The 27,273-nt window shown below is 57.5% G+C and overlaps 2 protein-coding genes across 16 annotated transcripts; one reads left to right on the top strand and one right to left on the bottom strand.

Annotated features, from left to right (window-relative positions):
* On the bottom strand, nt 1–19,057 carry ODAD1 (outer dynein arm docking complex subunit 1). 14 transcript variants are annotated; one of them, XM_019488810.2, is made up of 17 exons: nt 18,938–19,053; nt 18,296–18,485; nt 17,620–17,827; nt 16,974–17,053; nt 15,913–16,012; nt 14,482–14,671; nt 13,861–13,983; nt 13,220–13,333; nt 12,587–12,654; nt 12,090–12,277; nt 11,725–11,859; nt 10,570–10,652; nt 10,303–10,471; nt 9,833–9,996; nt 9,430–9,533; nt 9,051–9,147; nt 8,256–8,903 (listed from the first exon to the last, which is right to left on the bottom strand). In XM_019488810.2, the coding sequence occupies exons 4-17, from the start codon at nt 17,038–17,040 to the stop codon at nt 8,814–8,816; spliced, it is 1,692 nt and encodes a 563-aa protein (XP_019344355.1). In that variant the 5' UTR covers nt 17,041–17,053; nt 17,620–17,827; nt 18,296–18,485; nt 18,938–19,053; the 3' UTR covers nt 8,256–8,813. The 14 variants fall into 14 exon arrangements, 13 of the variants coding, with proteins under 13 accessions (XP_014455189.1, XP_019344362.1, XP_019344361.1 ...); XM_014599701.3 differs by lacking the exon at nt 18,296–18,485; XM_059728096.1 differs by lacking the exons at nt 17,620–17,827; nt 18,296–18,485.
* Nucleotides 19,058–22,297: 3,240 nt separating this feature from the next.
* Nucleotides 22,298–27,226, top strand: EMP3 (epithelial membrane protein 3). Of its 2 annotated transcripts, none has more exons than XM_006277629.4 (5): nt 22,298–22,380; nt 24,874–24,959; nt 25,210–25,312; nt 25,837–25,977; nt 26,212–27,226. In XM_006277629.4, exons 2-5 carry the CDS (start codon nt 24,882–24,884, stop codon nt 26,379–26,381), a joined length of 492 nt encoding a protein of 163 aa, XP_006277691.1. In that variant the 5' UTR covers nt 22,298–22,380; nt 24,874–24,881; the 3' UTR covers nt 26,382–27,226. The 2 variants fall into 2 exon arrangements, with proteins under 2 accessions (XP_006277691.1, XP_019344365.1); XM_019488820.2 differs by lacking the exon at nt 22,298–22,380 and adding an exon at nt 24,674–24,696.
* The last annotated feature ends 47 nt before the right edge of the window (nt 27,227–27,273 follow it).

Below are 27,273 nucleotides of genomic sequence, written 5' to 3'. Positions count from 1 at the left end.
AACATTTTACACTTTTATTGTTCTGTTATCAGGGTTTTTTTCCCCTCTATATATTGATATGGATATAAAAACTCCTCAATTTGGTAACTCAGTCGTGATAGAACAAGCTGTTGTTTGGATCTCCTCTGAGCTTACAGGAGTGTAAAAAATAGATATAAAAATCCAATGAATGATACAGAGTCAAGCATCTAGCTAACTTATAGCAAAGTGAGGCACAGGATTTTTGCAATAAGTGGGACATTACCTTTAAGATAATGGCTGCCATTTATAACACCTGGATAAATAACACCTGGATAAATATTCAGGAATGAAGCAAATGTTTATGTTTTCCAGCAAGGGGGGGGGGGGGGGGGAATTCAGTGATTCACCTTTAAGATGCTAGCAGGCAAATGCTTCTAACCCCCAGATAAATATTCTCATTAAAGGCTACTTCTCTTTAACCAAGAAAGTCCTTTGGCAGCCAGATGACCAAGTGGACCCATTACCTTTAAGAAGCCAGCCAGCAAGCCTTTCAACCTCCAGACAAATCTTTTCAGTAAAGGGGAGTTGTCACCTCACCTTTAGCTTCTCCATGCCCTTCTGCCCATGATGAATTAGTTGGGACTGGCAGCACTGGCTTCTAAGTCCCAACACATGCTGGACCTACTGGTCTACACTGGTCCTTGTGGTCAGTCCCCAGACCTGCCCCTGGTCACTGCTCCCGGTGGGGTAAAGGGCTAAGAACCAGCAATCAGCCCTGAATTCCCCCTCCCAGACCAGACGCTGCTCTGGTGCAGGGAGGGGATGTGACAGCTTCTGGCTCGTAAGACCTACGGGCTGAGGTGGGGCAGGGGGGCATCCAAAGCAATTAGGTGTAAAAAGGGGGAAGAAAGAAAGAGAGAGAGAGGAAGGGGAAAGAGAAAATGAAGGAGAGAAGGAATGAATAAAGGAAAGTGCAGATAGGAAGGAAAATGAGTGCAGAAAAAAGAATGAATGAGGCAAAGAGAAAAGAAGGGATGTGAGAGGGCAAGTCCCAGAGAGGAGGGGGGAAGGGGCTGGAGGCAGCAGGAAGCCCAGGGTGGGACCCACCTGGCAAGTTGCAGGTGCCAGGCCACACAGCCCCCTCCCTGTCCTTCCCCCAAGCAGCGCAAGTGCCTAGACTTGAATGAAGATGAGGCGGGCAGAGTAGATCAGGTCAGCCAGGTAGACTAGCAGATTGATGGCAGTGAGCACAGCGATGGCCAGCACCTTGTCCCAGGTGCAGAAGGTATGATGCTGGCAGTTGCTGGGCCGCTTGGGGTCCCCCCCATGCTTACTGTCAAACTTGTAGAGGGGCCAGAGGACGGTGGCAGAGGCATAGAGGATCACAGCCAGGAGCGTGTATCCGCTGAGGAACTTGTTGAAGGCACAAGGCAGCCAGCCAGTGCACTCCCCGACACACAGCACAATGACAACCAGCGAAAGGATGAAGCAGATACAGTACACAGCCAGGCACCACTTCAGGGCCTCATTCTGATCATAAACCACTGGCTTGCTGATGAAGACAAAGATGATGCAGGCGATGAAGGTCTCCACCACCTTGAGCAGCCCAGGCACCGTGGCCATGTAGCCAGTGACCTCTCCTGGCTTGGCACGGGTCATGGTGACCTCGGTGGAATAGGCCACGCAGGCGAGGCAGGAGAAGACAGTGGCAGCAATGCGGTAGTCCTGCCCTGGCAAGGACTGCCTGTCCTTGACATAGGTGACAGGATAGATGACAGAGGCTGAGAGGGTGAAGAGGGCGGCATACATGGCGAAGGTGATGGGGAAGTTCTTCCAGGAGACAGGTATGCGGTGCTGGAGCCCCACAAACTCCACCAGCAGCACCAAAACTGTCACAGCAAAGCAGAAGCACCACGAAAACATGCACCAGTCGCCGTTGCCACCCCACGAGCCCCCATGGCTGGCCACCAGGCTGAAGGTGACGCAGGTGAAGAGGGCCTCCAGCAGGCGCACGATGCCTACCGCAGATGTCAGCACCTGAGTGTTGCCCACTGAGCTGGAGCGCTGCACTGGCATGGTTGGTTCACCTGGAGGGCAGACAGAGGGAGCATGAGTGAGCACAGGGCAAGGGGTGCATGGGGAACATGTGCATGTGGGCTGCAAGGGGCATAGGCATGGGCTAAACGCATGCATGGGGCAGGGTGTACACACACACACACACACACACACACACACACACACACACACAACAAACGGGGGACAAATAGCCTTAGAAGTGGGACACACAGGGATCAGGGTGCATGCACAGAGGTAGAAGGCAATGGGGCACACACGCATATACACAGTAAGGGGCAGCACCATTGCACACACAGCTGGGCACTGGTTCTCACTCCTACGCCTAAATCCCTAGCCCCACTCCCACCCACCCATCAATAATGTCCTCCCCAACCCCTGCACTGTTTCCCCACCCCAGGCCTGGTGTGGGGGAGGGAGATGTACAGCATCCCCCCACCAGGCCTAGTGGAGACACACACACACCTTGGGACCCAGGCATCCTGTTGTACTACCAGGCTGCCCAGCCGGAGGGGGTTGTTATATCCATGCAGCGCACTGGGCGTGTCTGTGCTTTATAGGTCCGACTATAGTGGTGTGTGGTATGTGGCTGGATAATGCAACTGACAAATTTTTTCCCCATGTCAGTGGAAAGGTGATCTTGTAGTTCATACATACTGTAGATTATATTGTGTCAATTCACTTTACTAATGATTACTCATTGCTGCTTAATTACCATATTACTGCCTTCCCAGAGCTGGGAGACAGCCCAGGTATCCAGGCTTCCAGCCCCACAGTTTTAACCCTGAGAGCCCACTCACCCCCAAAGTGGGGCAAGAACCCAGGCATCCTAGCTCCCAGACTCCATCTTACCCAATGCCCCACTACACTTCCTGCGCTGGCTGGAGGCAGCAAGGCCCCAGTGGTGTCGGGCAGGGGTCCAGAGAGTGGTGTTAGAAAGGAACTGTTTGCAGCCTGGAGCCCATATAAGGGCAGACAGAAAATCCTTCCCCCCTGGATGTTATTCTCAATCCCAGTTCAACCTAGCAGGGCTGGGACCAACTCTGGGTTTCCCCCATCCTTGGGGGAGGACCAGAGCACAGAGCCTCCTTGTTCTGGGAGTTTTCTGCTCAGCAGGGTGGAGCCAGGATGCCTGGGTTCTCTCCCCAGTTCTGGGGAGGCGGGGGAGTGGGATCTAGTAGTCAGAGCAGGCAGGGCTGGGAGCCAGGATGCCTGGGTTCTCTTCTAGGTTGGGTGCTCGATGTCCCTGGAGGGCTACCATGACAGACACAAACACCATGAACAAGGCAGGATCCTTCTGATCCAACTTGGCTAGAGGGAGATGTGCCCTAGGGTGTGGCTGAGGGTGGGCAGTGCCAGGGCTGTTTATGCCTGCAGAATCCCTAGGGGGTGGATCAGAGCCCACCCCCCCACCCCCATACACAAGGACCAAGCAGCTCAGACTCCCTAGCCCGGCGTAACTGGATGCAGGGCTCTGTCCACATGGGGCAGACTGACCCACAGGCGTGACTGCACCTCACAGGGTTTGCACAAGCACTCACAAGTGTCTTTGGCCCGAGAACATTCGGGAAACTAGAGCTGGGGAGGGGCAAGGCCCTACCATGGGAGGGAGAGGTGGAAGAGCCCAGGCATGGGCATAAGGGGGTCATCACACGTGTACGTCATATCACGCACCTTTAGGACACAGCCCCATGTACACACACGTATACACAGAGCTCAAGAAAAGACCCACCCCGCAGACAGGCAAGCTCACCCCAGCCCCACAGACACCCCAGCCCCACGGACACACACCTTTAGGATGTAGCCCCATATACACCCACGCCAGCTACACACAAAAGCACAGACCCATCCCAGACAGGAAACGCCTGTGTACACAGATGCATCAGCCACAACACAAACTCATGTAAAAATGCACATTCCCCTGGCAGAGCCCCACACAGTAACCAGGCATCCTGGGTCCCAGCCACCTCCCAGCTCCATACCACTCCTCTCCCAGAGTTGGGGCAGAACCCAGGTGTCCTGGCTCAGCCACACCCCCACCCACTGTAACGTCCTGTGTGTGAGGACCCCCTCCCCCCCCCGCCCACACCCTGGTAAGAGTGGCAGGAAGTGTGGTTTCCAGTTATCTCAGTTTCCAGTCATCTACCCAGGTGCCTGCAAGGGCTAGAGTGCAAGTGCTGCATGCTTGCCAAAACTATGAGCACCAGATACCTCATACCTCACCCAACCCAATGCCCTGGGGTCAGGGGAGCTGGCCACACCACACTGCCTGGGGCTGGGCAGCCATTACACACATGTGTGCACACATGCACAAGCAAGGAGCCCCCCTCCCCCCTACCCCAAGCAGCCCCACAATTACTGATGGGGGGATGGAGATGGGAAGAGCTGCATTGTGGGGGTTGAATACCAGGATGTATTTCCACCCCCACCACACCCTCATGCATGCACGTGTGCACGTGCGCACACACACACACACACACACACACACACACACACACACACACACGAGTGAACAAGCAAGGAGCTACCCCCTCCTTCCCCCCCCCAAGCATCCCTGCAGTCACTGACGAGGGGACAGAGACAGGGAAGGGCTGCACTGGGGTTACAATATCAGGGTGCATTTCCAACCCCACCACACCCTCATACACGTGCACATGTGCACACACACTAGTGCAGAAACAGGGAGCCCCCACCCCAGCAGCCCCACAATCAATGACAAGGGAACAGAGGCGGGGAAGGGCTGCACTGAGGAGCAGAGTATCAGGGTGCATTTCCACCCCACCATGGCCTGGCGCGCGCGCGCACACACACACACACACACACACACACACACACAGACAGAGTCCTTCCCAAGAGACTGTCTGGGGGGAAATGACTAGGCATTTGCTGCCACCTCCTGTTTCAGGGGTGCTGACAACCCGAGCCCCTTATAGTGATCCCCCCTCCAAGGGAGAAGAGGACTCTGCCAGGGAGACCTGTGAAGGGTTAGAGCAGGGTGGGGCACGGCCCAGGGCACCTGGCTTCTCCCCTGGCTCGGGTTGGGGAGAGCGGTCCGGTGAGTCGGGTTAGGAGCCCGGACGCCTGGGTTCTAGCGCTGGCAGTGGGAGGGGAGCGGGGTCCGGTGGGTTGGAGCAGGGGGCCAGGACGCCTGAGTTCTCCCCCAGCTTGTGGGTCGGGCGGTGCCCTCAGCTCCCGGAGGATGCGGAAAAAGCCCTGATCCCCTCCCCTACCCCAGCCAGGGCGCGGGCAGCCGCCGGGCTCGCCCCAGGCTCCGGCCGGTGCCGGGCAAGGCACTTACGCGGCGCGGGGTCCGGAGCTGGACGCGAGTCGGGGTCGGTACCGGCGCGGGCCGCACGGGCAGGCAGACGGGCGGGCGTGGCGGGTGGCGGGAGGGAGCGGGCGCGGGGCGGGGCGGGGCAGGGAGGACAGGCGGACAGACACCCCCCGGCACCGCCCCGAGCGCTGTCTGTCTGCCACCGCCACACACACACACACACCCTCCCTCCACAACTTAGTGCACAACACACACCACACAGCACGTAACACACGTGTAACACACGCACACATCACACCGCCGCGACACACCCAGCAATCGCCACTCTGCACACACACGCACTCTGACCCAATAGACACCAATCCCCACTCCACACACACACTGACTTTACCCCCAATATACACAAACGCAGCAGTCTCCACTCTACAGACACCCCACAACACACGACCCCCCACGCGCTTTGAAATGTCTCCGGGCAGCCCCCGCTTCCCCCGCCCGGTGTTGTTTGTTGGTGTTCACCCGGGGGACTCCCTGCCACAGGGCATCGCCGGCGGGCGATGGGGCCGCGAACACCGCCTCGGGGCGCCCAAACGCGGCTTCCTGACCGCTCCCTCAAGACTGCGAACTTCCCGCCCGCAGTGCCCCAGTGCAACCCCCAGTGCTGCGAGCTTCCCCCAGCAGTGCCCCAGTGCAGCTCCAGTGTTGAGCTTCCTTCCAGCCGTGCCTCAGCGCTGCGGGCTTCCGCAACAGTACCCCAGCCTGCGAGCTTCTCCCAGCAGTGCCTCCAGCTGGGGCGTGCCCCAGTGCAGCTCCAGTGCTGTAAACTTCCTTCCAGCAATGCCCCAGTGCTGCGAGCTTCCCCCCCAGTATTGCCCGCCGACCGGCGGCCGCGGGTTCAAATGCTGTTTGGTGGGACTGTTTGCGGTTGCCACGGAGACGCCGGGTCGGGGGTTCTAAGCTCACGCAGCTGGAGCTGACATCTGGCGTGAGGGGGAGGGGAAGTGATTTCCCCCCTCCCCCAGTGCCAGAGGCTCTGCCCCCAGGCCACGCCCCTCGAGCCTAAATATTTTGTTGCCTGGGCAAACCAAGATGCCCCGCCCCCGCAACCGGGCCTCTGGGAGCCGGGACGCTTGGGCTCCCCCCGCCCAGCCGGGTCAGGGCTGGGATAACGGGTTGCTGCTCGCAGGGCTGCAGCCAGGACCCCGCCTGGGTTCCACCCAACCACCGCCAGGCGCAAGTTTTGCTTCCCTTTTCCCTCGGGGCTGCAAGGAGCAAGCGGGTCTCTCCCCCGCAAAGGCAGGGCCTGACCCCGGCTACGAACAGCCCCACCCCCAAGCCCGCGGGAAATGAGTTTGCGAGAACTCGGCCTAGTGCCCTGCTGCCGCCCCCAGAAACCAGCAGAAATAGCAAAGCTAGGGCAGCACCCTGTGCCCCATGCACCCTGGCCCGCTGCAGCAGGGGAGGGCACCACTGCAGCCAGCCTGCGGGTAGAGAGGAGACAGAGCCCAACTGTCCTGGCTCCCAGGATCACCCCCACCCAACTCCCCTCCCCAGCTGAGAAAAAATCCAGTTCCCAGCCCTCCTCTGACCCCCTGGACTGCACTCCCCTCCCAGAGGCAAGGAGGGAACCCAGGCTGCCAACCTCCTGCTTGAACTCCCCAGACCAGGGGTGGGCAATTATTAGGGCCCATGGGCCACAGAGTTTTGGTGAATGGTTGCAGGCCAGGTCAGGTCCCCCCTGACCCCACAGCTCACCAAAACTACCGGAGTGGCTGGTTGGATGGGATGGGGCTACAGGCTTGTGGGCAGGGAGCCGTGTCTGGGAGCGAGGGCAAGCAAAACTGCAATCTGCTGCCCACACGCCCCTACAACAGGCGCCAGTTTTGCAGGCAGAGACATACAGGGAGTGGATCACAGCTCTGCTGCTGTCACTGTCCTGTGATCCCAGGGGCTCCATAGAGACCAGCCAGAACCTTGTAGGCAGGGTGCACTGGGTGCAGGGGGGGGGGAGGGGAGGGGAGGGGCAAGCAGGGTCCCACAACCAGATGCCACTCCCCATCCATCCGCAGCCCCATCCTGCCCAGGCCAGTCCCAGCAGGTCTCCCTGAAGATCCCACCCACCCACTTTGTGTGGTGCCCCAGGGGTGGGGGTGGGGTGGACAGGCTTGGGTGCCTTGGCAGCAGGGCTGGGGCTGGCAGTGATAACTGGCAATGGCAGCTGGAAGGAGCCACTGGGAGCTGCTGGGAAGCAAGTCTGACTACTGCACTGCCCCAACCACACTGCATACCTGGGGGAACCACTGGACCAGCTACATGTGCCACAACCTGGGCTGCCCCCACCACACTTGGGCTGGGCAGGGCCAAGGGACCCACTGCAGACCAGAGAGAATCCTTTGGCAGGCTAGATTCGACCCAGGGCCATATCCACCCCTGCCTGAGACCCCACCCCCTCCTTAGGCCAGCTGGTGCTGAGCACCCAAGCACTAGCCCAGGCCTGTCACTCCCACTGCTGCATTCCTGGGGCTCTACTGCCCCCTGGTGGCAGGAACTGGCATTGCCAAGACACCCTGTCTACAACTGAAGGGGGTGTGAGGTGGGGGTTGGATGGTCATGGGGAGGGGCCACTAGGAAGGGAGCCACATCTCAGCTGTGGTGCAAAAGGAGCCCCTGGAGCACCTAGGCCTAGGGTCTCTGTCTGGCCCTTGGCACCATGTCCTGGGCGGGGGTCCTACTCACAGCCCATCTGAACCTGGGGGGCCCTTCAATATGTCCTGCCCTAGAGATGGCTGCATCTTGGCACCAGGCAAAGCGCCCGTGTATAGCCAACCCCTGCTGTGCCCGTCTGCAGAGGTAGATGCATCTGTGTACCCAGGTGAACTGTCCCAGACAGATCCCTTTTCATACACAACCCCCATCAGCAGGGAGCAGCACTGCTCACACATGCGCACACAGTGTTGCTGGGGACATTTATTCCTGCTCTATGTATGGTGACAGCACTGATACAGCAAGCCCTGCTCAAAGGCCCTGCCAGGGAGGGCAGAAACAAGCCAGTCCCAGGGGCCCTTGTGCCTATGCTGTGCTTGCCCTGGGGAGGGCCTGCCAGGGGCCACACCAAGGATAGGAACTAGCTTTGATCCATGATTAACTGGGGGCTTGAATTACAGACAAGATTGTCAGAGAAGGGGGATCCCAGAGGCCAGGGCCCCCCAGATGCCCAGGTCCTTGTTGGCAGGCCAGGGAATCGGCCACTCCTGCAGGAACAGTGTGGGTAGGTAGGCGTGTGGAGCTATAGGCAGAAATGGGGGCTACCCCCTGCACCTGCAAGTCCAGGATACAGGCAGGCCAGGCCCCAGGTAGTGTCGGAGGGGAGGGTCCAGCCCTGGGGGAGAGGAGTGGAGACAGAGATGGGGGGCCCCTGGCATTGGGATGGAAGAGCTGTCCCCACATCAATCTGCCCAGCACACTGGCTGTTCCATACCCGGAGCCCAAGACCTCAGCCCTCAGGTCAAGCCTCCATGGGGTGCAGTGCACACCCCGCAGCCTGCTCTGGGTCCAGACTCCTCTTGGAGGGAAGTGTCTCCTCCCGGCTCAGCACCTGGTGTGGGAAGACACATGGGACAGCATGTTACTGGATAGAACCCAGGAGTCCCGGCTCCCTGCCCCACTTACTCTAAACCCCAGATCCCACTCCTGTTCTAGAGCTGGGACGGACCCCAGGTTTCCAGCCCCAGCCCCGACTCACCTCCTGGAGGATGCGCTCCCTCAGCTCACTGTGGGTGAGGGGTCTCTCCTCTTCCTCGCTCCCATCTGTCAGGGCCTCCTCAGTGTCATGGTCTTCCCTTCACAGAAACAGGAGAGGAGGCAAGTGAGGGGGTGAAGGGTGGGCACATGCCCCATCGCCTCCCTAATGACAGAACCCCAGTTTCTGAGGGACCAACCCACCCCTTTCTAATTTGTCACATTCTCCTTCCCACAACCAGGAAAGAACCCAGGAGTCTGACCTACCTGCACTCCACATCACCTCTCATGACTAAGGTCCTGCAGGCAGGGGTGGCTGTCTGGGCTAGCAAACTCAGTGCCCCACTCTGTTGCTGTGGGGCTGCAGGAACAGGGGGCCTTACCTGGCAGTGGGAGGTTGTGGGGGGCGGGGCAGGGTAGGGACACCCTCCGTCTGCCCCAGCAGCAGCCGTGCTGTCTCCGAGGGGTCGTAAGGGTCGTCAAAGTTCTGTGCAGAAAAACAAAGGGAGAGCAAGGAAGGTTAGGGGGGACCTACCCTGTGGCACCAAGTCCCCTGTGCCCAGAGTCCACTCTACCTCCATCTGGCACAGACCCATCCCCAATAACCCCCAACCCTCCTGCGTGGCACAAAGACACCTCCACACCCCCTGCCTGGCACTGACTCAACCCAGATTCTCATCCCACGTCACAGAGCCGCCACCACCCTACAGAGACCCTCATCTGGCACAGAGACCACCTGGCACACACCAGGCTCTGAGCCCCCACCTGGCACAGGCCTGCACTCACCTTGGAGGCCAGGTAGGAGCGCATGGCCAGCAGCTCAGTGGCTCGTTGCTCAATCCGCCCCAGGAAGAGCAGCAAGGTGGAGTCACGCACCACGATCCCACCCCCCAGCACCTCGTCCAACCCTGTCCGATCACAGCCCAGCTCCTCAAACAGCTCCCTAATGCCTGCAGATAAACAAGCCCAGTTATCTCCCCACCTCAACACACACACACACACAGAATGGGATTTGACAGGACAGATCAGGGGAGCTGGGAGCCAGGACACCTGGGTTTTCTCCCTGCTCTGGGAGGGCAGTGGGGAAGGAGGATTAAGGAAACTGGAACCCAGGATGCCTGGGTTCTCTCCGGGCTCAGGGAAGGGACTGCGTTCACTTGGGGAACTCTGAGAGCCAGGATTCCGATCCTCCATGTGGGAGAGCCCTGGGGCCCTTACCGGTGGGAGCACACCCCAGCCCTTCCCCTGTTCCGCACCTGCCTTAACATGCTCCAGGGTCTTGATGATCTCCTTCTCCTTGGCAAGCAGGTGCTCAGCCTCTTGCACAGCTGCCTCTTGCTTGGTCTCTACAGCCCGGAGCTCTGCCTGGTGCTCCTGCTCTGCCCACTCCTCCTGTGCCTGGGCTGCCACAATCTCCTGCTGCAGCTGCAGGGGCAGAGCAAGTGAGGGGCAGAGCCCACACAGCAGGGGTAAGGGGTTGACTAGGGCCCTGGGGTGCAGGGGAACAGAGTACAGGTCCCTACCTGAGCAATGTGCTCCCCCAACCACTCCAGCTCACTGTTCTGCTCATTGATGTAGTTGAATTCAGCGAAGTTTTGATCTTCCTCTGTGGGGAAACAGCGTCAGAGACCATCTGACTTGGGGAGACACTGCCTCCGCCCCCCCGCCTCCCCTCCAGCTAGGGTCAGATCCAAGGTGGGGTATAGTCACATCCCCCCGTTGACTCCTGCTCCACCCAAACTTTAAAACCAACTCCCTGAAGGAACAGCAGCATTTCAATTCTATTCAGACAGCCCTGAGGGACTCAACTGACATCATGGCTCATTATCATCTCCCTGATTCCTGCTAATCTTTCTCCACTCCACAGATGTTAACAACCTGATGTTCCATTAATCAGCCTATCCTTTCTTCTGCAATTTTGCTGTCTGTTTGCTATCCCTAGTAATATCTCCCTTCTGTTTCACACTTCTGCAGATGTTTTTAGCTCTAGCTAAACCTTCTAATTAATACAGGGGAACATTAACTCAAGTGTGGTCGTATTAATTCAAGGAAACATTAACTCAGGTGTGAAAATGACTGACAGTGAAGTATTGGATGCACTGTCAAGATGCTTGGGAAGACTGCATTTTGATTTACAAATCTGAATGAGATATGAGATTTAATTATAACAACTACAGGCCTAATAAAATAAAGTATTTTGACTGTTTTGCCTGGTCTGTGTTTTTTAACCTTTATATATAAAGTCTGGCAAATCAGTGCATATTCTTACGAAGTTATATTTGCATTTGCTTTGATCTTAAACTGAATAATATATAGTGCTAGCTCCCTCCCACATAAGGAGAAACTAGAAGATTTACTAAAGTGGAGGAAAATGTGTTTTGTTATAGGTGATGGTGTACCGCTATCTGCCCCCCAACTTTTCAAAATTCTAGATCTGCCCATGCCCCCAGCCCCTCCATTGACACCTCACCCAGCACCAACATAATGAGACCCCTCAAAAGACTCCGCTCAGCACAGAAACCCCCTCAACTGGCTGCTCAGCTCAACATGGCCAAGGCCCCTGTCGTGGGGCAGGTCCCCCCTACAAAGGACAGGCCCCACCCCATGCTCAATTCTGGAGCCAGCCGGTAGCCTGTCCTGGGGTTGCCTGAAAGCCCTTTTCCCTGCTGCCCTGTCACCTTCTAGGAACTTTTCCACCAGCAGGTCCAGGTCATCCTCCCCCTTCAGTTCCCGCAGCTGCCTGAAAGCATCTTCATAGGATTCCAATAGCTCTTCCTCAGGGTCACGGCGCTTCCCCTCAGCCAACTCCTGGGCTGGGAGCACACAGCAGACACTCAGACCTCACAATATGTGCAAAATAGAACCCAGATGTTCTGGCTCCTAGCCCCTCTCCCCGCTGTAACCCACTAGACCCCACTCCCTTCCCAGAGCTGGAACAGAACCCAGAAGTCCTGGTTCTGAGCCCCCCCCCTGCAAACCCACACAACCTCACTGACCTCCCAGAGCTGGGAGAGAACCCAGGTCTCCCACCCTCCCCCAGCACCTCTCCGCTGCCGGGCCTCCAGTGCCTCCTGGGTAAGGCTCCGCTCCTGTGCCTTGATGGCCAGAAATTGGCGGAGACGCCTGTCGTGGTCCAGCACCCGCTGCAGCTCTTTCATCTCAGCCCCATGCTGTGCCACATCCTTCTCCGCCTTTTCCCGCAGCTGCCCCAGCTTGGCCTGTGCCTCATCCCTGTGGGGCAGCAGTGTCACTGGAGACCCAACACTTCCTGGCTACAGACTGTGCTGGGAGGAGACCCAGACATCCCAGCTCCCAGCCCCCTGCTCCAACCCATCCCAGCCTGTTTCCTCCCTGGGGCAGCATAGAACCAGGGGTCCTGACTCACAGCCCCTGCTCTAACCCCCAGGGGGCACCTGGTGTCTGCACAATCAGTGATCCATAATCAGTGATCACAATCAGTGATCCACTGCACAATCAGTGATTCCCAGTGCCTGGGAGGTCAGTAGGGGGTGCTGGGGTCAGAGCAAGGCCAGGCCCTACCTGGCATCATAAGCCATGGAGGATGTGTCAATCACAGCTCCAATCTCCTTTCGCTTCTCATGCGCCTCCTGGGAAACACAGAAGGGGGTGTCAGCCAATAACATCCTTGCATCTTGTCCTGGGGCTACAGTGGGATCCTCCCAGCCAACCACACCCTTACATCCTGCCCTGGGGGCACAGTGAAGACATCCCCAACCATCACACCCGTCTCCTGCCCCACAGTGGCACAAATGGATCTTCATTGACCACCCACATCCTGCCATATCACATATATCACACCTACTCCAGAATCGTTGTTGTAGCAGCCAGTCAGATTTCTCTCTTCCATCATAAGATGTCCTGACCAATCACTGCCCTCAACACCACACCAAGCCCCACCTCAGCCTATCAGAACTCTTCATTTTTCTCTCCTCCCCCTTGTGCTTCTCTCCCAGCCCCAATCAGTGCCTCAGGTTCCCACAATAAGCTTGGCAGTGCTTGCCTGGATCCATACCACTAAACCAGAGAGGAAGAAGGAGCCTAACTGCCACCACCCCTGCCTTAACCACCAAACCCCACACCCTTCCCAGAGCTGGGGGAACCTGGCCTAAGCCCCTTCTGCCCTCCTCTTCTTCCCCCTGGGCACGCTCTCACCCTCTCCAGCCGTCGGCAGAGCTGCTGAAAGCGGCTGTGCTCAATGCGCATGGTTTCCAGCTCCTCACGCAGGTGGGCGTTCAGCACCAGCTGGGAGTTGAACTTGGCCAAGGTCTGCAAGGAGGAAGATGAGAGGGGCACAGTGTATGGGGAATCCCAGCACTAGAGAATGCCCCCCACTTTGCTCACCCCAGTATTCACTCCTCTGCTGAAACTACAGCCCCCGCTCCCATGCCAGAGCCAGCGACAGAACCTAGGAGACTGTCCCAGCTCCCTGCTCTAACTCACCCAGTCCTGCAGCTGCTGGGCCCCTGCTCTCTGCCAGCTGAAGATCCTGCAGCAGCTGTTCCTGCTCCTTCCTAACCCTGCTCCTCTGCCAAAGCTGGGAGAGAACCCAGGAGTCCTGGCTCCAGACCTCCCCCTGCTCTAACCATCATACCAAACACCACCTCCCAGAGCTGAAATAGAACCCAAGTATCCTGACTCCCAGCCCCACCTCCCCCACCTCTTGAACCAATCAGTCCCCACTTCCCTCCCAGAACTACAATAGAACCCAGGAGTCCTGGCTCGCAGCCCCCTCCCCACAACATGAACCCACAAGGCACTTCTGCCCAGCTGCTGTGTCCCTCTTGTCCCCTTACCCTGTTCAGCTGGTTCTCCAGGGTCTGCACCTTCTTCTGTATCTGGGCTTTGTCCCGCTCAGTGATGCCAGCACTGCCCGCATGCCTCTGCAGCTCCGCTAGCCGCTTTTCCCAGCTCTGGATCTGCCAGGCAGAAAGGCGGGCACCAGGGTCCGTAAGATTCACATACTTCAGCCAGGTGTGCCCCCTGAATGCAGCAGTGGCTGCTGGGTAATCATCTGTAGTGCACTGTGGGATGGTCCCACTGCTCACAACCACTTGCCCATTCACTGGGGAGAGACCAGGTATTGCTGCCCAAAGCACTCAGGGATGCCCCAGAGCATCATGCAGGGGACTGTTGGTAGCTGCCTGAGAGCTAGTGATGTCTTCTATCCCATCACCAAGGGAATGAAAGATAATAGAAGCCCAGGAAGAGCCAGTCTGGTCAGCGCAGCACATTCCCCCACTATGCTTTCATCCACTAGACCCCAACTCCCATCCGGAGCTGGGATAGAAGCCAGGTGTCCCGGCTCCCAGCCCCACTCCTCTAACCCACCACACCTCATGCCCCTTCCCCCACCCTCCCCCGTAACCAGGGTAGAACCCAGGCATTCTGGCTCCCTCTCCCAGCCCAGCTGGTACCTCCAGATCCAGACATGCCAGTGTCCTCCTCTCCTGGGCCACCTGCTCCTGAGTCTGGTCCTTGTGCTGCAGCATGGCGCGCAAGCTGCCTGCCTGTGCCCGCTCCCGCAGCTGGTTGGCCCTGCTCTCTGCCAGCTGCAGCTCCTTCAGCAGCCCTTCCTGCTCCTTCTCCAGCCTGTGGATTTCAGCCCTGACCAAAACAAAGGACTGGCCAGCTGCAATGGGTGGCAGGCAGGGGTAGTGGGGCAGGGAGGGACTCCTGGTGATATGAGGGGGTGCCAGATTGTGCCACTGGTGGATGACGAGGTCAAAAGGAGAGGGCCAGGCACGACAGAGAGAAAGAGAAGAGGAAGGGGGACCCAGGGCTAAGACAAGGAGAGGGCACAGTAATGATGCTAGGTGTGTGGCAGCAGTGAACTGGTGGATTGTGCTGAGATCTAGGATGTTGTGACTACCAGGTGCCCAGCAAGGCAAGGAAGTCTCAGTGCACAGTTGTGAGCATGGAGTCCCCATGTGGGCACAGAATGCCATGTGTCAGATACCTGAGTTGACCACCCATGTGGGTGAATGTGAGCTTATTCACAAGGGTGAGATTTGGTGGGCTTTGGATCTTGAGTCCAAGTGATCTCATGCACATGTAATCTTATGAGTGTGATCTCATGTGTGCAGTCTTGTATACAAGTGTGACTTGTGCATCAGAGATCCCACATCAAGCGTGTGGGTGATCTTGTGCAAGTGTGCCTGTGTGTGCGCTTCTGTGTGTATGCAGTCTTACGAGATTGCAAATTGTTGTGCATCTATGGTCTTGTGGCTGAGTGGGTGTGGGGAGCCTTGTGCATATACAATCCTGCATGTGAGTACAAGATCTCAGATGTGATCTTGTGCACAAGTGTGGGATCTTGTGTGTCACAGGCCTGTCACTGAGTGTTCGCAAGATTTTGTGCATGTGACCTCATGCATGAATCTGAGCATGCAGTCTTGTGAGTGCAAGTGCATGGGAGGTTGTGTGCACCTGATGTCCCTATAGTCTTGTGTGTGAAAGATCCTGGTCGTGAGCCTGCAGGTAAGCGTGCAGACTGATGCATGAGACCTGGTGAGGGTATGTGAGCAGCAGATCTTATGTGAAAGATCTCACGTGAGTTTGTGTGACCTTCTGGGTGTGTAAGTGTGATGGTGTGTGTGCGTGTGTGTGTGTGTAAGTGCCTATGTGCAGTGCAGTGCAGTGCAGTGACCCAGCCTGGTGTAGAGGGCTGGTTCCAGGTGAGTTGCTAGGGGAATGTGCGTGATGTCAGTGATATATCAGCATTCTAGGGGGGAGTGTATCTGTGCTGCCCAGCATATGGGAGGCACAGTGTGTGTGTGCATGTGTATGTCCTGTGCACCTGATCCTGCAGGTATGGTACTGGGCCCCTCCCACCCAGGGGTACATACAGCTGCCTGCGGATGGTCTCCTGCGACTCCTGGGCATAGGCACGGCGGTCACCCTCTAGCAGGCGGAACTGGCGTTGTAGCTTGGCCAGCTCGCTCTCAGCTGAAGGGCCAGGAAAAGCCACAGGGAGAGGGGCATCAGAGAAGGGCTCTAGCCACAGTCCTGCCTGCCATGGCCCAGCCCCTCCCACACATCCAAAATGTGGCCCAACTTCCTTGCAGCCCAGCCATATGATGTCATGCCAAGACCCCATGATATCACACCAAGGCCCTGACCTATCATGGCCCAAATCCTCATACACAAGACCCATGATATGCCAAGGCCCACTGTGGCCACATGACATCAAACCAAGGCCATGCCTTCCACATGCTAACCTTCTCACAGGCAACCCACATGACGGCACATTAAAATCCCATGACATTATACAAGGCCCTGTCTGCCACTGCATAACTTCCTCATGCCAAGGCTCCAGGATGTCATGCCAAGATCCCATGAGATCACAACATGGGCCCATGACATCACAAGATGATACCTGCCATGACGCAAACACCTTATGCCCAGACCCCAAGATATTCTATCAAGGTGCTGCCCCCACAACATTCCCTGACTCCTCCCACCAGATATTCTTCCACCCCCAAGCTGTTCCCACCAGGCTCTGGAAGCCCTTCTCCCACTCTGACCACCCCGGGGACCTGGCAAGGGACACAATACCCACCTAAGGGTGCTAAGGAACTGCCCCTGACCCAGGTGATTGCCACAGACCTAGGGGGAGTAGGTGTGGATCCAAGACATAATGCAGGGCAGTCTGTCCTGCTGGGGGTATGGATATGGGGTGCCTTGGTGTGGTGAGGTTATGTACGGGTACCCCATGGCCTATGAGGCAAGGGCTGGCTGCCAAATTAAAATCTTGGGGTTGTCTGGGGCCAGCTGGGAGGAGCATGGAAAGGGGTAGTGGTGTGCAGAGGCCCTCAGGGGCTGAGAATTAAGAGATGGGGCACCATGTCCCTAGGACCAGGATGTGACAGGACAGGGCCCAATAGAGGTCCTGCGGCAAAGCCATTACCAATGCCATCCAGGTCCAAGTCACTGCTGTCAGAGCGGTTGCTCAAGGCAGAGCGGTGCAGCGGCATCTTCTCCTCCTTGCTGATGTTGGGGCACAAAAAAGGGAGACAGAGATTAACTGGGCACTGTGGAGTTATTCCCAGGCTGCTGGTCTCATTAAGGGCAGCTTAACGGGGGTTTATATCAGGGTGCTCCACGCAGCACAGGGCATCACATGTGGGGCAGACAAGCAGAGGCGTCTGGTTTGACACTGGAGCTCTCTACACTGCCTCAGAGGGTGGCTGCTTCTGGGACACAGCACAGTAGGTAAAAACAACCCCTCTCACAAGCCCTGTGCTCCCAGGGAGCTGTGCCCTTGAACTTAATACAGAAGCTAAAGGAGCTGGGCTGGGCTGAGGGAAGGGGAAGCATTGGGGGTGAAACTGGGGCAAAATAACAGCTGGTTCACACGGTGCTTGCAGATCAGGGTGGTAGGAAAGCTGGGGGGCTGTTTTGGGGAGAGGGTGATTTCTGGAGAGGGCTGGGGATTTGGTGTGAGTCAAAGGGGCTAGTTTAGGGAGAAGGTGTCAGCTCAGGGTGGGTATGGGGCAATCCTGTTCTCAGCCCTTCCTAACCCTGCCCTCCCAGGAACCTGGAGCAGGGGATACCTGGGTCTCCTCTGGATGGTCCTTGAAGGCCGCAAGCAGGCACAGGCAGAGGGAGGGGGAGGTCACAGCCTCCAAAGGGTGCAGGGGACTCTGGCACTTGCTCCCTGTCTCTGCATCACTCACTCCTCCAACCCGCCTCCAACTCAGTTGTTAGTTACAGTCTCCAGGAAGTTAAAGTATCTCAGCCTATGGAGGAGCTGGATGGAGCCTGGGGGCGGAGCCAGGCAGGGGAGAATGCATGTGGGCTGAACACCCCTCCCACTACCCCCTCCCTTCCCCCCATAACTCCCCTCCCTTCCCCCCCACCCCAACAACCCTCCAATGCCACTCCCCCCTGGCTGCCCACCCCCCACTCCTCTCCCATGCCTCCATAGTTCCCATCACCCCCTTCAGTCCATCCCTAGCCCCCCCCCCCATGACCTCTCTTCTCCCCTTCCCCACTCCAACCTCATCCATCCATATACCTTCCACCCATGTAACCCTCAGCCTCTACCCCTACTCTCAGTCCCAACCAAATTCCTCCCCCCGAACCTCCTTCAGTCCCACACTCCCATGCCACCCCCTCACTGGACACCCCAGCTCTGGTGCAGATGACGGGGGGTGGGGAGGGGGGACGAGATGGGGACTGCAGTGTGGGGTAAGGGAATGTGCTGCCCAAGCATGGCCATAACCCTACCCTCATCCCAAAGGGCATCGCAGCCAGGTAGGGGCCACTCTGTCCGGACAAGCAGCACCATCACTGCTCAAAGCAGGGAGGAAGGTTCAGTTCAGCTGGCACCACCAGTCATGCCAAGGCCCCATCACAAGTCTGCAGCATTAGACCACTCCAAGGCCCCACCAGATCATGCCAAGGCCCCGTCACATGCCTGCACCATAAAGCCAAGGGTAATGACCACGCATCTGCTCATGCCAAGACCTAATAATGTGCAAACCACTTTGGGTGGCTCCAGTCCCATCACATCCCCAAGCCACAGTAGCTTGTGCCACAACCATTTCAGACCTCTTCACACCAACAGCCCATTAGGTCAGATCACACCACAGCCCCATGGGACCACATCTAGGCAAGATGCCACAGGAAGATGCCAAGTCACAGGACCCCAGCAAGCTGGGGGACACTGCAGCCCCCCTGGGTCAGCACATGGCCCAGAGAGTCACAGCAAGCCCAGCACAGGTCCCCTGGGCCACAGAGTGGCAGTGTCCACCCCAGGACACAGCATGGCCACAGCACAGCAGGTCATGCCAAGGCTATGGCAGGTCACATCAAGACTACAGCAGGTCTTGCCCAGCCCCATGCGGGGGGAGAGGAGGGAAATCTCACCAGCTCAGGCCCGATGAGGCCAACTGTGATCTCCTGTTGGGGAGGGGGAACCTCCATCCCTCCTAATCAGGACCCAGGCGTGACAATACCCATGCGCCAGGCCAACAGCTCCTTCCCCTCCCTTCGCCAAAGCCCCGCCCACGCACAGGCCCCGCCCCTTGCTTCTCCCGCCATTTGCTTCCACTTCCTCCCTTTAGGAGCGCGAATTACGCATGCGCATCACCCCGCCTGGCTGTGCTGGGTAGGAGATGCAGGAGGCTGCTCAGGGATTCCCGGGCGCGGGGAGGGGTCGGCTGGGTGCCCGGGGCGGGACCGGGGGCAGCTCATTTGCATGCAGTGCCCCACGAAGCCTTGTGGGCGGTCTGCAGCCACGTGAGTCAGAGGCCGGACTACCCCGGCACACCACAGTCCGGCCCAGAAAGCTGCCAAACCACAGCCGACCCCCCCCCTTGCCCCCGTCTGTTTGTACCATCACAACAGTTGCCAGGGCACCAGGCATCTGAGTGGGCAGGGGTTTCCGGGGAGCGGAAAGCGATACTTCCTCCCGTCTCCGCCCTGCCCCCCCCCCCGGGCCTGAGCTGGGACTGCTGGATGTGCGGTTTCAGAGGGCCTGCACTACACCGCTCTGCCTGGTGTTGCCAAGTGAGAAGCCCCCTTCCATCAGCCTCCTGCTAGGATGCTAAGAGACTGACCCAGGGGGATAGAACCCGGGCATCCTGGCTCCCCATCTCCCTTGATCTAACAACCCACCAGACCCCACTCCCTGCCCAGAGCTGAGGTGGAACTGGGGTGTCCTGGCTCCCAGCCCTCCCTTGCTGCAACCTCTCCCCAGCCACAAGGAGGAACTTCCTTCTCTTGTATTTCTGCTTCTGGGTGTCTCTAGAGGTGGGAAGTGAGAGCCTCCTCACCCCAGCTGGGTGAGCAGGAGTGGAGATCCCTGTCTGGCTCAAGAGACTCCTGTCCACCCCAGCCCTTCCCATCAGACACTCCACTAAGGTGTCATGTTGTGAGCTTTGGGGTTTCCATTCAAAATGGGAAGTTTTCTTCCTTTGCCATGGTGTGAAACCTCCAGCCATTGGCTTCATAGCACTGGTTTGGGGTAGTTTTTTTGGGGGGGTTGTTTTGAGGAGCAGCTGAATGAGTGTGGAAGGTGGGAAGGATAGTTTGGTTGGAGAGGCACCTGCTCAGACAGGGCCTGAAGTGTTGGGGGGGGCTCTCTTGAGTTTGAGAGCTTGGAGAGTCTTTGGGGGTTCAACAGCTAAGACTAATGCTCTCTTTGCATCCTGGAGGGCAACACTAAAGGGGTGCAATTTGAGGTCTGTGGAAGAGGCAGACATTCTGGGGAGCTCCCTGGAACAGCCAGGATTCTGGGGCTACACTTTGAAGTAGCCCCTTGCCACTTTCAGAAGGCAATATTTTACAGTTAGGGTGGCCAAAATCTGGAACCAACTTCCCAGGGAGGTGGTCTTCGCCCCTACCTTGGGCATATTCAAGAGGAGGTTGGACGACCACCTGTCTGGGGTCTTTTGAACCCAGCATTCATTCCTACCTGTGGCAGGGGGTCAGGCTAGATGATCTGTTCAGGTCCCTCCTGACCCTAGCTACTATGAAACTATGAAGTTGGGGTGACCCAGTGGGATCTGTCCTAGGGTCCACTCTCCTCTTGCCCCCACATTCCCCAGGGTCTCCCCTAGCCCCTCGCAGTTTCCTGTGGCTCCTTTATAAGCTTCTGAAAAAAGCATGATGTAGAGAGTAAATGCCACCAGCCCCTTCCTACCTCCAGTGAACTCCACCCCAACTCCCTGCCCTGGTGCCCTGAGTTTGCTAGAGGAACTGGGGAGACTGTAGGGTAGGGGCTGTCTTTTTAGACTTGTCAAAAATAGGAGAGGAAGTCAGAGGCCCTGGCGGAAACAACTGCTGAAGAGGGATGAGGTGTATTTCTCTAGGGAGAACCCCATACACATACATATGCCAAGTGGTGGAAGGAAGCTGGTGGCTTTGAAACCTGCAAAGGGCAGGGAGGAGCCCCAGATGGGAGTGCAGCTCGCCCTCCCAGCCATCACCTGGAGGTTCCTGCTGGTGCTGGGGAACATAAAGCCATGGCTTGAAGACCACATGTCCTATTTTAAGACCAAGGGAACAACCAACTTGGCCTCCCTGTCAACCAGTCTCAGGTTGAGCTACATCCCCCTAGATAATGATTTTCAACGTTCCAACTTGTCAGCAAATTAAATGCTAAATTACCCACCCCATTCAAGGTTCCAAAGCATTCAGCCAATCAGGGACTGTGTTGTGGTCCAAGCCTCATTCTGCCAGTCAGGGAGGAGGTGCACCCCTCCCCCACAACCTCAACCAACATATATACAATTTCAGTCTATAGTGTTATACCAAAAGGATGCAAAATTATTTGAAGGATTTATAATGTCCAGATTCTCTTTTCATAGATTCATAGATTGTTAGGGGCTGGAAGGGACCTCACAGATCATCGGGTTCAGCACCCCGCTCTAGGCAGGAAGACAACTGAATATTCCCCACTTTTCCAAAGCTCTTCCCCAATCAGTGACAAGTATTCTCAGTCTTGGGGGGTCCTAAACTACCAGCACCCAGTTGTCTTCTGAGTAGGTGGCCAATTACTGTCCCTTCCCAGAACTGGGAGAGATCCCAGGAGTCCTAGCAGTATGGTAATCCACAAGACTACAACCTGCTGCCCCTCAAACTGCAACAGAACCCAGGAGTCCTGGCCCCCAGCCTCTCTGCTCCAGCACACCAGACATTCACTCCCTTTCCCAGAACTGAGATGGAACCCAGGAATCCTAGCTCCCTGCACCCTCTACCAGACCCCACTCCTCCCCCAGAGCTGGGACAAAACCCAGGTACCCCCACTCCAGCACACCAGACCCTCATTCCCTTCCCACAGCTGGAATGGACCTCAGGCTCTCCCCCCTGCTTGTTATCACCAGGCACCTCTGTCCTTCTAGAGCTGGGATAGGACCTAGGAGTTCTGGCTGCCAGCCTTCCTGCTATGACCCACCAGACTTCATTCCTCTCCCAAAATTGGGAAAGGAACCAAGGTCCCAGTCTGGGCCAATCTGTGGGGAAGCCTGCAATGCCAGGGAATCCCGGGCTGGCAGTGCCTGCAATGCAATGGTCTGAGGGGGACAGAGGGTGGAGGGCTAGTGGGGAGACACACAACAAGGGCAGGGACTCAGTGCTCTCCATGTGGTGCCAGCTGGGGAGGGTGTTCTCTCGGGGTGGGGGCCCCATGTTCCAGCCCCCCAGCCAGCAGACACAGGACATCCTCATCTGGCCCCTCCCTCCTGGGGCTGCTGCCAGGGGTGTGGGGGGAGTTACTATTTATTCAGGCACAGACGCAGAGACAGGGGAAGGGAGAAGAGAGGGAGCGACACAGCCTGCGTCTCAGAGGAGTGCCCAGACCTGCCCAGGTACCCTGCTCCCTGCTGCTGCCCCTTGCAGTCCCCAGGGTGGGGGGTGCCTGTCTTTTAGTCTGGGTGGGTATGGGGATATCTGTCTGTCTGTCAGGGAGGGAGGAATGTGCTTTTGCAAAGTCTCAAAGTTTGGCTCTACTTGCACAGGGGGAGGTGCTAAGGGGGATCGTAGGGTGCTGGGTGCTTCCCTCTCCCGCTGCTTTTGGGAAAGGGGAGAGAAAAATCCGTTCCTCCCCCACACACACCCTAAACCACTGCTAGGTGGCTGCTGTCCCCCCCTCACCGTCTGGGAGGCATCTGTACCTCCATAAAGCCACAGCTGGTGCCAGCACAAAGAGAGCACCCCCACTTCTCAGTGCAGAGACCCAAACCCACAGCACAGAGCATAGCACACCCCCCAGCAGAGACACTGCTCCCACCCCAGCTCAGAGAGCCAGCCCCAGCTTATCCCTGCCCTGTCCAAACCCTGCCCTCCCTGCCACAATTACAGCCCTTGGGCAGAACAACTGGAAATGTGGACACCATACACGTGGCCAGAGACGGGCACCCCCTAGAAGGGACAGGTCCCTGTCCCATCCCCACCCCCTCAGCCAGACAGTGCCCCCCACCCCCCAAGTAGATGGGGCTGGAGCCCCCCCTGGAGGGAGTCAGTTTGCCCCATCCTGAAGCCCACCCGCCCAGCTCTGTGGAATCAATGGCTGGTTGTTTTCCCTTTCAAAGAAGCCTTGGTTTGCAGCAGGAAAAGTCTTGTGGCCAAACTGCTGAGGGCCAGGCGCCAGGCAGCTTCCTCATGGTACAGGGCTGGGTGGGGACCTGGGCTCAGGCCTGGTGCCTGGGAGGGCTCAGGCTGCTGTGCTAGGGGAGCTGGGAGGAGGTACTGTGGGGTAGGGAAAAGGGCAGGGGATGCTTAGAGGTGCCAAGCTGTTGAGAAGGGGGGCACTGTGCTTTGGGGAGTGGGTAGAGGATGCTAGGGATGCCAGGTTGCAGGCAGCATAGTAGGGGGGTTGTGGGGGCATCCTGCTGAGGGAAGAAATCCAACAGGGGGTACCTCCCATCTCAAGTACTGGTCCCTGGGCAATGGTAGGGATCACCGTGTCCTGGATCCCTTATCCTATTGGACAATATCCCACCTCTCTGATCTCCGAAGATCCCCTGTTCTTTCTACAGAGACTAGGGAAAGAACCCTGGTGTCCTGGTCTAATCCAAGCCAATGGCCCTTGGAGTCCTTCAGTCCTCCTTGCAGATTCAGCTGGAGGCAGGATTGGGTCTAGTTTCTGTTCTCAGATCCTTCTCTTGCCCTTTATAAAGTGCAGTGCTGCACCCCAGAAGTGGCTGCATCTCAGCATTGGGGAAAAAGTTCCCTATAAACACAGCCCCCAATACACCCTGACCCAGAGATGGCTATATCTCTGGCTCTGGTCTGTTTTCCCCTGCCCCCTCTGTATTAAGTGAGGATCTTCCCCATGTGCCTCCAAATCCCTGCTGATTAGAAATGCCATCCACCCGTGGCCAGGGCCTATTTACTGTGAATTAGATGGGCCCATCCACCCAGCACCCCACCCCAGGACAGCCCCACAGGTCCATCCAGCCCTATCTTCTGCCCCCAAGACATTTCTTCTCAGATAGAGCAGAGTGTGCTGAAAGTCAGGACACCTGGATTCCATCCCAGGTCTGGGAGAGGAGTGAAGCCTGGTAGGTTAGAGGGGAGATGGGAGCCAAGATTCATGGGTTTGATTCCCCTGGTCTAGAAGAGGAGTGAAGTCTGGTGGACTGGAGTGCAAGTAGGGGCTAGGACCAGGACTCCTGAGTTCTATCCCAGGTCCAGGAGAAGAGGTGGGCAGTCAAGACACCTGGGTCTTATCCTAGTCTTTTCCCTGCTGCCTCTTGGGCCTGTTCAGTTCCTAGTGCTGCCTGTGCCTCAAGTTTCTCCATTTGTCCCCACCCCTATGCCGTGCAGGAAACTGCACATTCAGATCAACTAATCCTGCTTTAGTCATACTGTGGAGTAGGGAATGGGGGGAGATTATGTGGGGGCAGTAGCAGTGATCCTGGCCTCTGTGTGGAGGGAAAGCAAGGCAGCAGGGGTAGAGACAGGAGGCCTCCACTACCATCAGGCCCACGGGCTGTGCTCACATGACAGTCACATCTGGAACTCATTAGCATGGCAGGACAGCGAGAAGGGTGGGTGAGGAGCTGGGAGTGTCCCTCCCTTCTCCACGTCACAGCAGCCTGGTTCCCTCCTTGGGTCAGGGCTGGATTGTGTGGACCTGGAGGGAGGCTCACAGTCTGGGGCTGGGGGGAACAGGGAACCAGGTGCAGGAGTGGGAGCTGGGGGCATCTGGGAAGCAGGGCTGGGTCCCTGCTTAAGGGGGGAGGAGAGGCCCTGCTGAACCCTGCCTAAGGGACAGGGTAAAGGAGTAGGGGTCGTGGGGGTACTGGGGCTGGCCCTGCCACATGCTGACTGCCCTGCCCCCTTTGCCCCCCCATCAGGCATCATCATGAGCTTCCTCCTCTTTGGGGTCACAGCCCTGCACATCCTCATCCTTGTGCTGCTCTTTGTCGCAACCCTGGACAAGGTGAGGCACAGCCCCCCTACCCAAGGCAGAGGGGTAGGGTGGGGGGGGATCCAGGCTTGCAGAGAGTGTGCTGTGATGTGGATCACTGTACGCTGAGGGTGGAACCCAGGAGTCCTGGCTCCCAGCCCTCCCTGCCCCACTGTAGATTCCATCCTTGTCCCAGAGCTGGCATTTGGGCCCAAGTACATGGGGAGGGAGCGGGTCATCCAGGCCTCCAGGGACCCCACTAATGCTTGCACTGTGCCCACAGTCATGGTGGGTGCTACCCGACGAAGAGAGCGTCAACCTCTGGTATGACTGTCTGTATTACAACACCACCCAGACCTGGGTCTGCTCCTCTGTGTCTAACAGCGGTGAGTTTGGGACTGCTCCCACCAGGGTGGGAGTTGCCCAAGGGGGTGGTATGAGCTAGTTCTGATGGAGGGGTAGCATCTATGTGGGTTGATCCTGGCTGAGAGTTCCTGGGAGTGGGGCAGAAGAAGGGGCTATGAACTTGTGCATCTCATTCTGCTGGGCTTGTTGGGTGTCAGGGGAGGGGTCAGGCAGGGGCCTGGGACAGCAGGCAGGAAGGGTAGGGTGGGGGTACCTCTATAGTCAGAGACAGGTTGTGCTATTTTGTGGTGAGGGAGAGAAGGACAGACGGATGGATGGACCATGAGACTCAACACCCAGAGGGCTGAGTCACTCCCTTTAAATACTACTACCCTCAGCTTCCATCTGTATCACCCCCCACCTCTGGGGTGGCTGCAGCTCAGTGCAGGGCATGGAATCCCTACATTACCAGCCCCCAACGCATCCCAACCAAGAGGAGATGGCTCTCACCTGCACATTGTCCCTCACACCATATCTTTCTCTCCCCTCTTCCCGGTGACTGCAGAATGGCTTGTGGCTGTCCAGGCCCTCATGGTCCTGGCCCTGCTCTTCTCTAGCTTCTCCTTCATCCTCTTCATGTGCCAACTCTACACCATGGAGCGGGGAGGGCTCTTTTACGCCACTGGCATCTTCCAGATCTTCGCCTGTGAGTGCCCAACTCGGCACCAGAGAAGTTGGTGGGGGCCTGCTGGGCTACAGCAGGGAGGAGGAGGAGGAGAGGGCTGAGAGCCAGGATGCCTGGGTTCTACCCCAGCCCTGAAGGGTGGTGGGGTTTACTGGTTAGAGGGGGGGGGGAATGTCTAGAAGCCAGGACTCCTGGGTTCTCTGTGGATTTGAGCTGCTCTCATCCCCTGCTCCCTCTACCCCCCAACTGACACAGGTCTCTCCGTGTTCACGGCTGCCATGATCTATACTGTCCACGTCAGCGAGTTCCACCAGAAACGGGCACCAGGTGGGCGATTTGGGTACTGCTTCGTGCTGGCTTGGCTCACCTTCCCCCTGTCTCTCATCAGCAGCATCATGTACATCCACCTCCGGAAGCGGGAGTGACCCACGCCCCTTGCACTGGATGCTGGGAGGCTGAGGGAAGTCCTTGAAGTGGGGCAGCCCCTCTCCCTCTTGCCCACCAACAGGACACCACCAAGCTGGGCTCATTCCCCTCACCAGCCCTGCCCCACCCCTGGGACATTGTAGCACCACCATACCAGTGTCAGGGCATTCCCACTGCCCTGCCTGTGTCAGGGGAGTCACCTGTGGTGCATTGGGCTGACCCCCATGTCAGGACCCTGCCCCTTCACCAAGGTCTATGGCTGTCACCAACCTTCACTATTTGGGTGCCTGGCCCTACCTTGCCATATGACTTACCTAGGAAAGCATCACCAGAGACCAGCCACATGGCAGGGAGGAGCCTGCTGATACTCTACCCAGGAAGCAATGTAACCATCTAATCAAGGGGAGAGGAGGGACTTAATCAAGCCCCACCCCTCACAATTTGGCCTGTCAACTAAGGTGTTTCACATATGACCACCGCCCATGGCCTAGCCTGGAAAGGGGAGGGGAGGGGCTTAGCCAAGCTTCACCCCCTTCCTCTTGCTTGTGATTTGCAAACCGTGGGGGCCTATGCCAGGCCATGGCCCCTGATGTCTTTTGACTTTTGTCCACATGAGGACTCCTGGCTGTAGCACCTTCTTATCCCACATGGGAGAGGGCTCATGGGAGGACAACACCCTTTCTTCTCCTGCGGCTGGGCTTCCGTGTGGTTGGGGGTGACAGGCACCTCCTTCCAGGTCCTCGTCAATGTTACGTCCCACCATGCTCTGGCCCCATCCCTGCTTCCCCCACCTGAACTTTATATTTTATACATTTGAATAATAAAAGAGCTGATCTGGCCATGCCATGGGTTTGATGGTGCTCATTACAGGCCCGAGGGGCTTGTGGGTAG

The sequence above is a fragment of the Alligator mississippiensis genome, chromosome 5, assembly GCF_030867095.1.
Source record: "Alligator mississippiensis isolate rAllMis1 chromosome 5, rAllMis1, whole genome shotgun sequence".
In the NCBI taxonomy this organism is placed as follows: Eukaryota; Metazoa; Chordata; order Crocodylia; family Alligatoridae; genus Alligator; species Alligator mississippiensis.
This window is presented reverse-complemented; position numbering and strand designations above follow the sequence as displayed.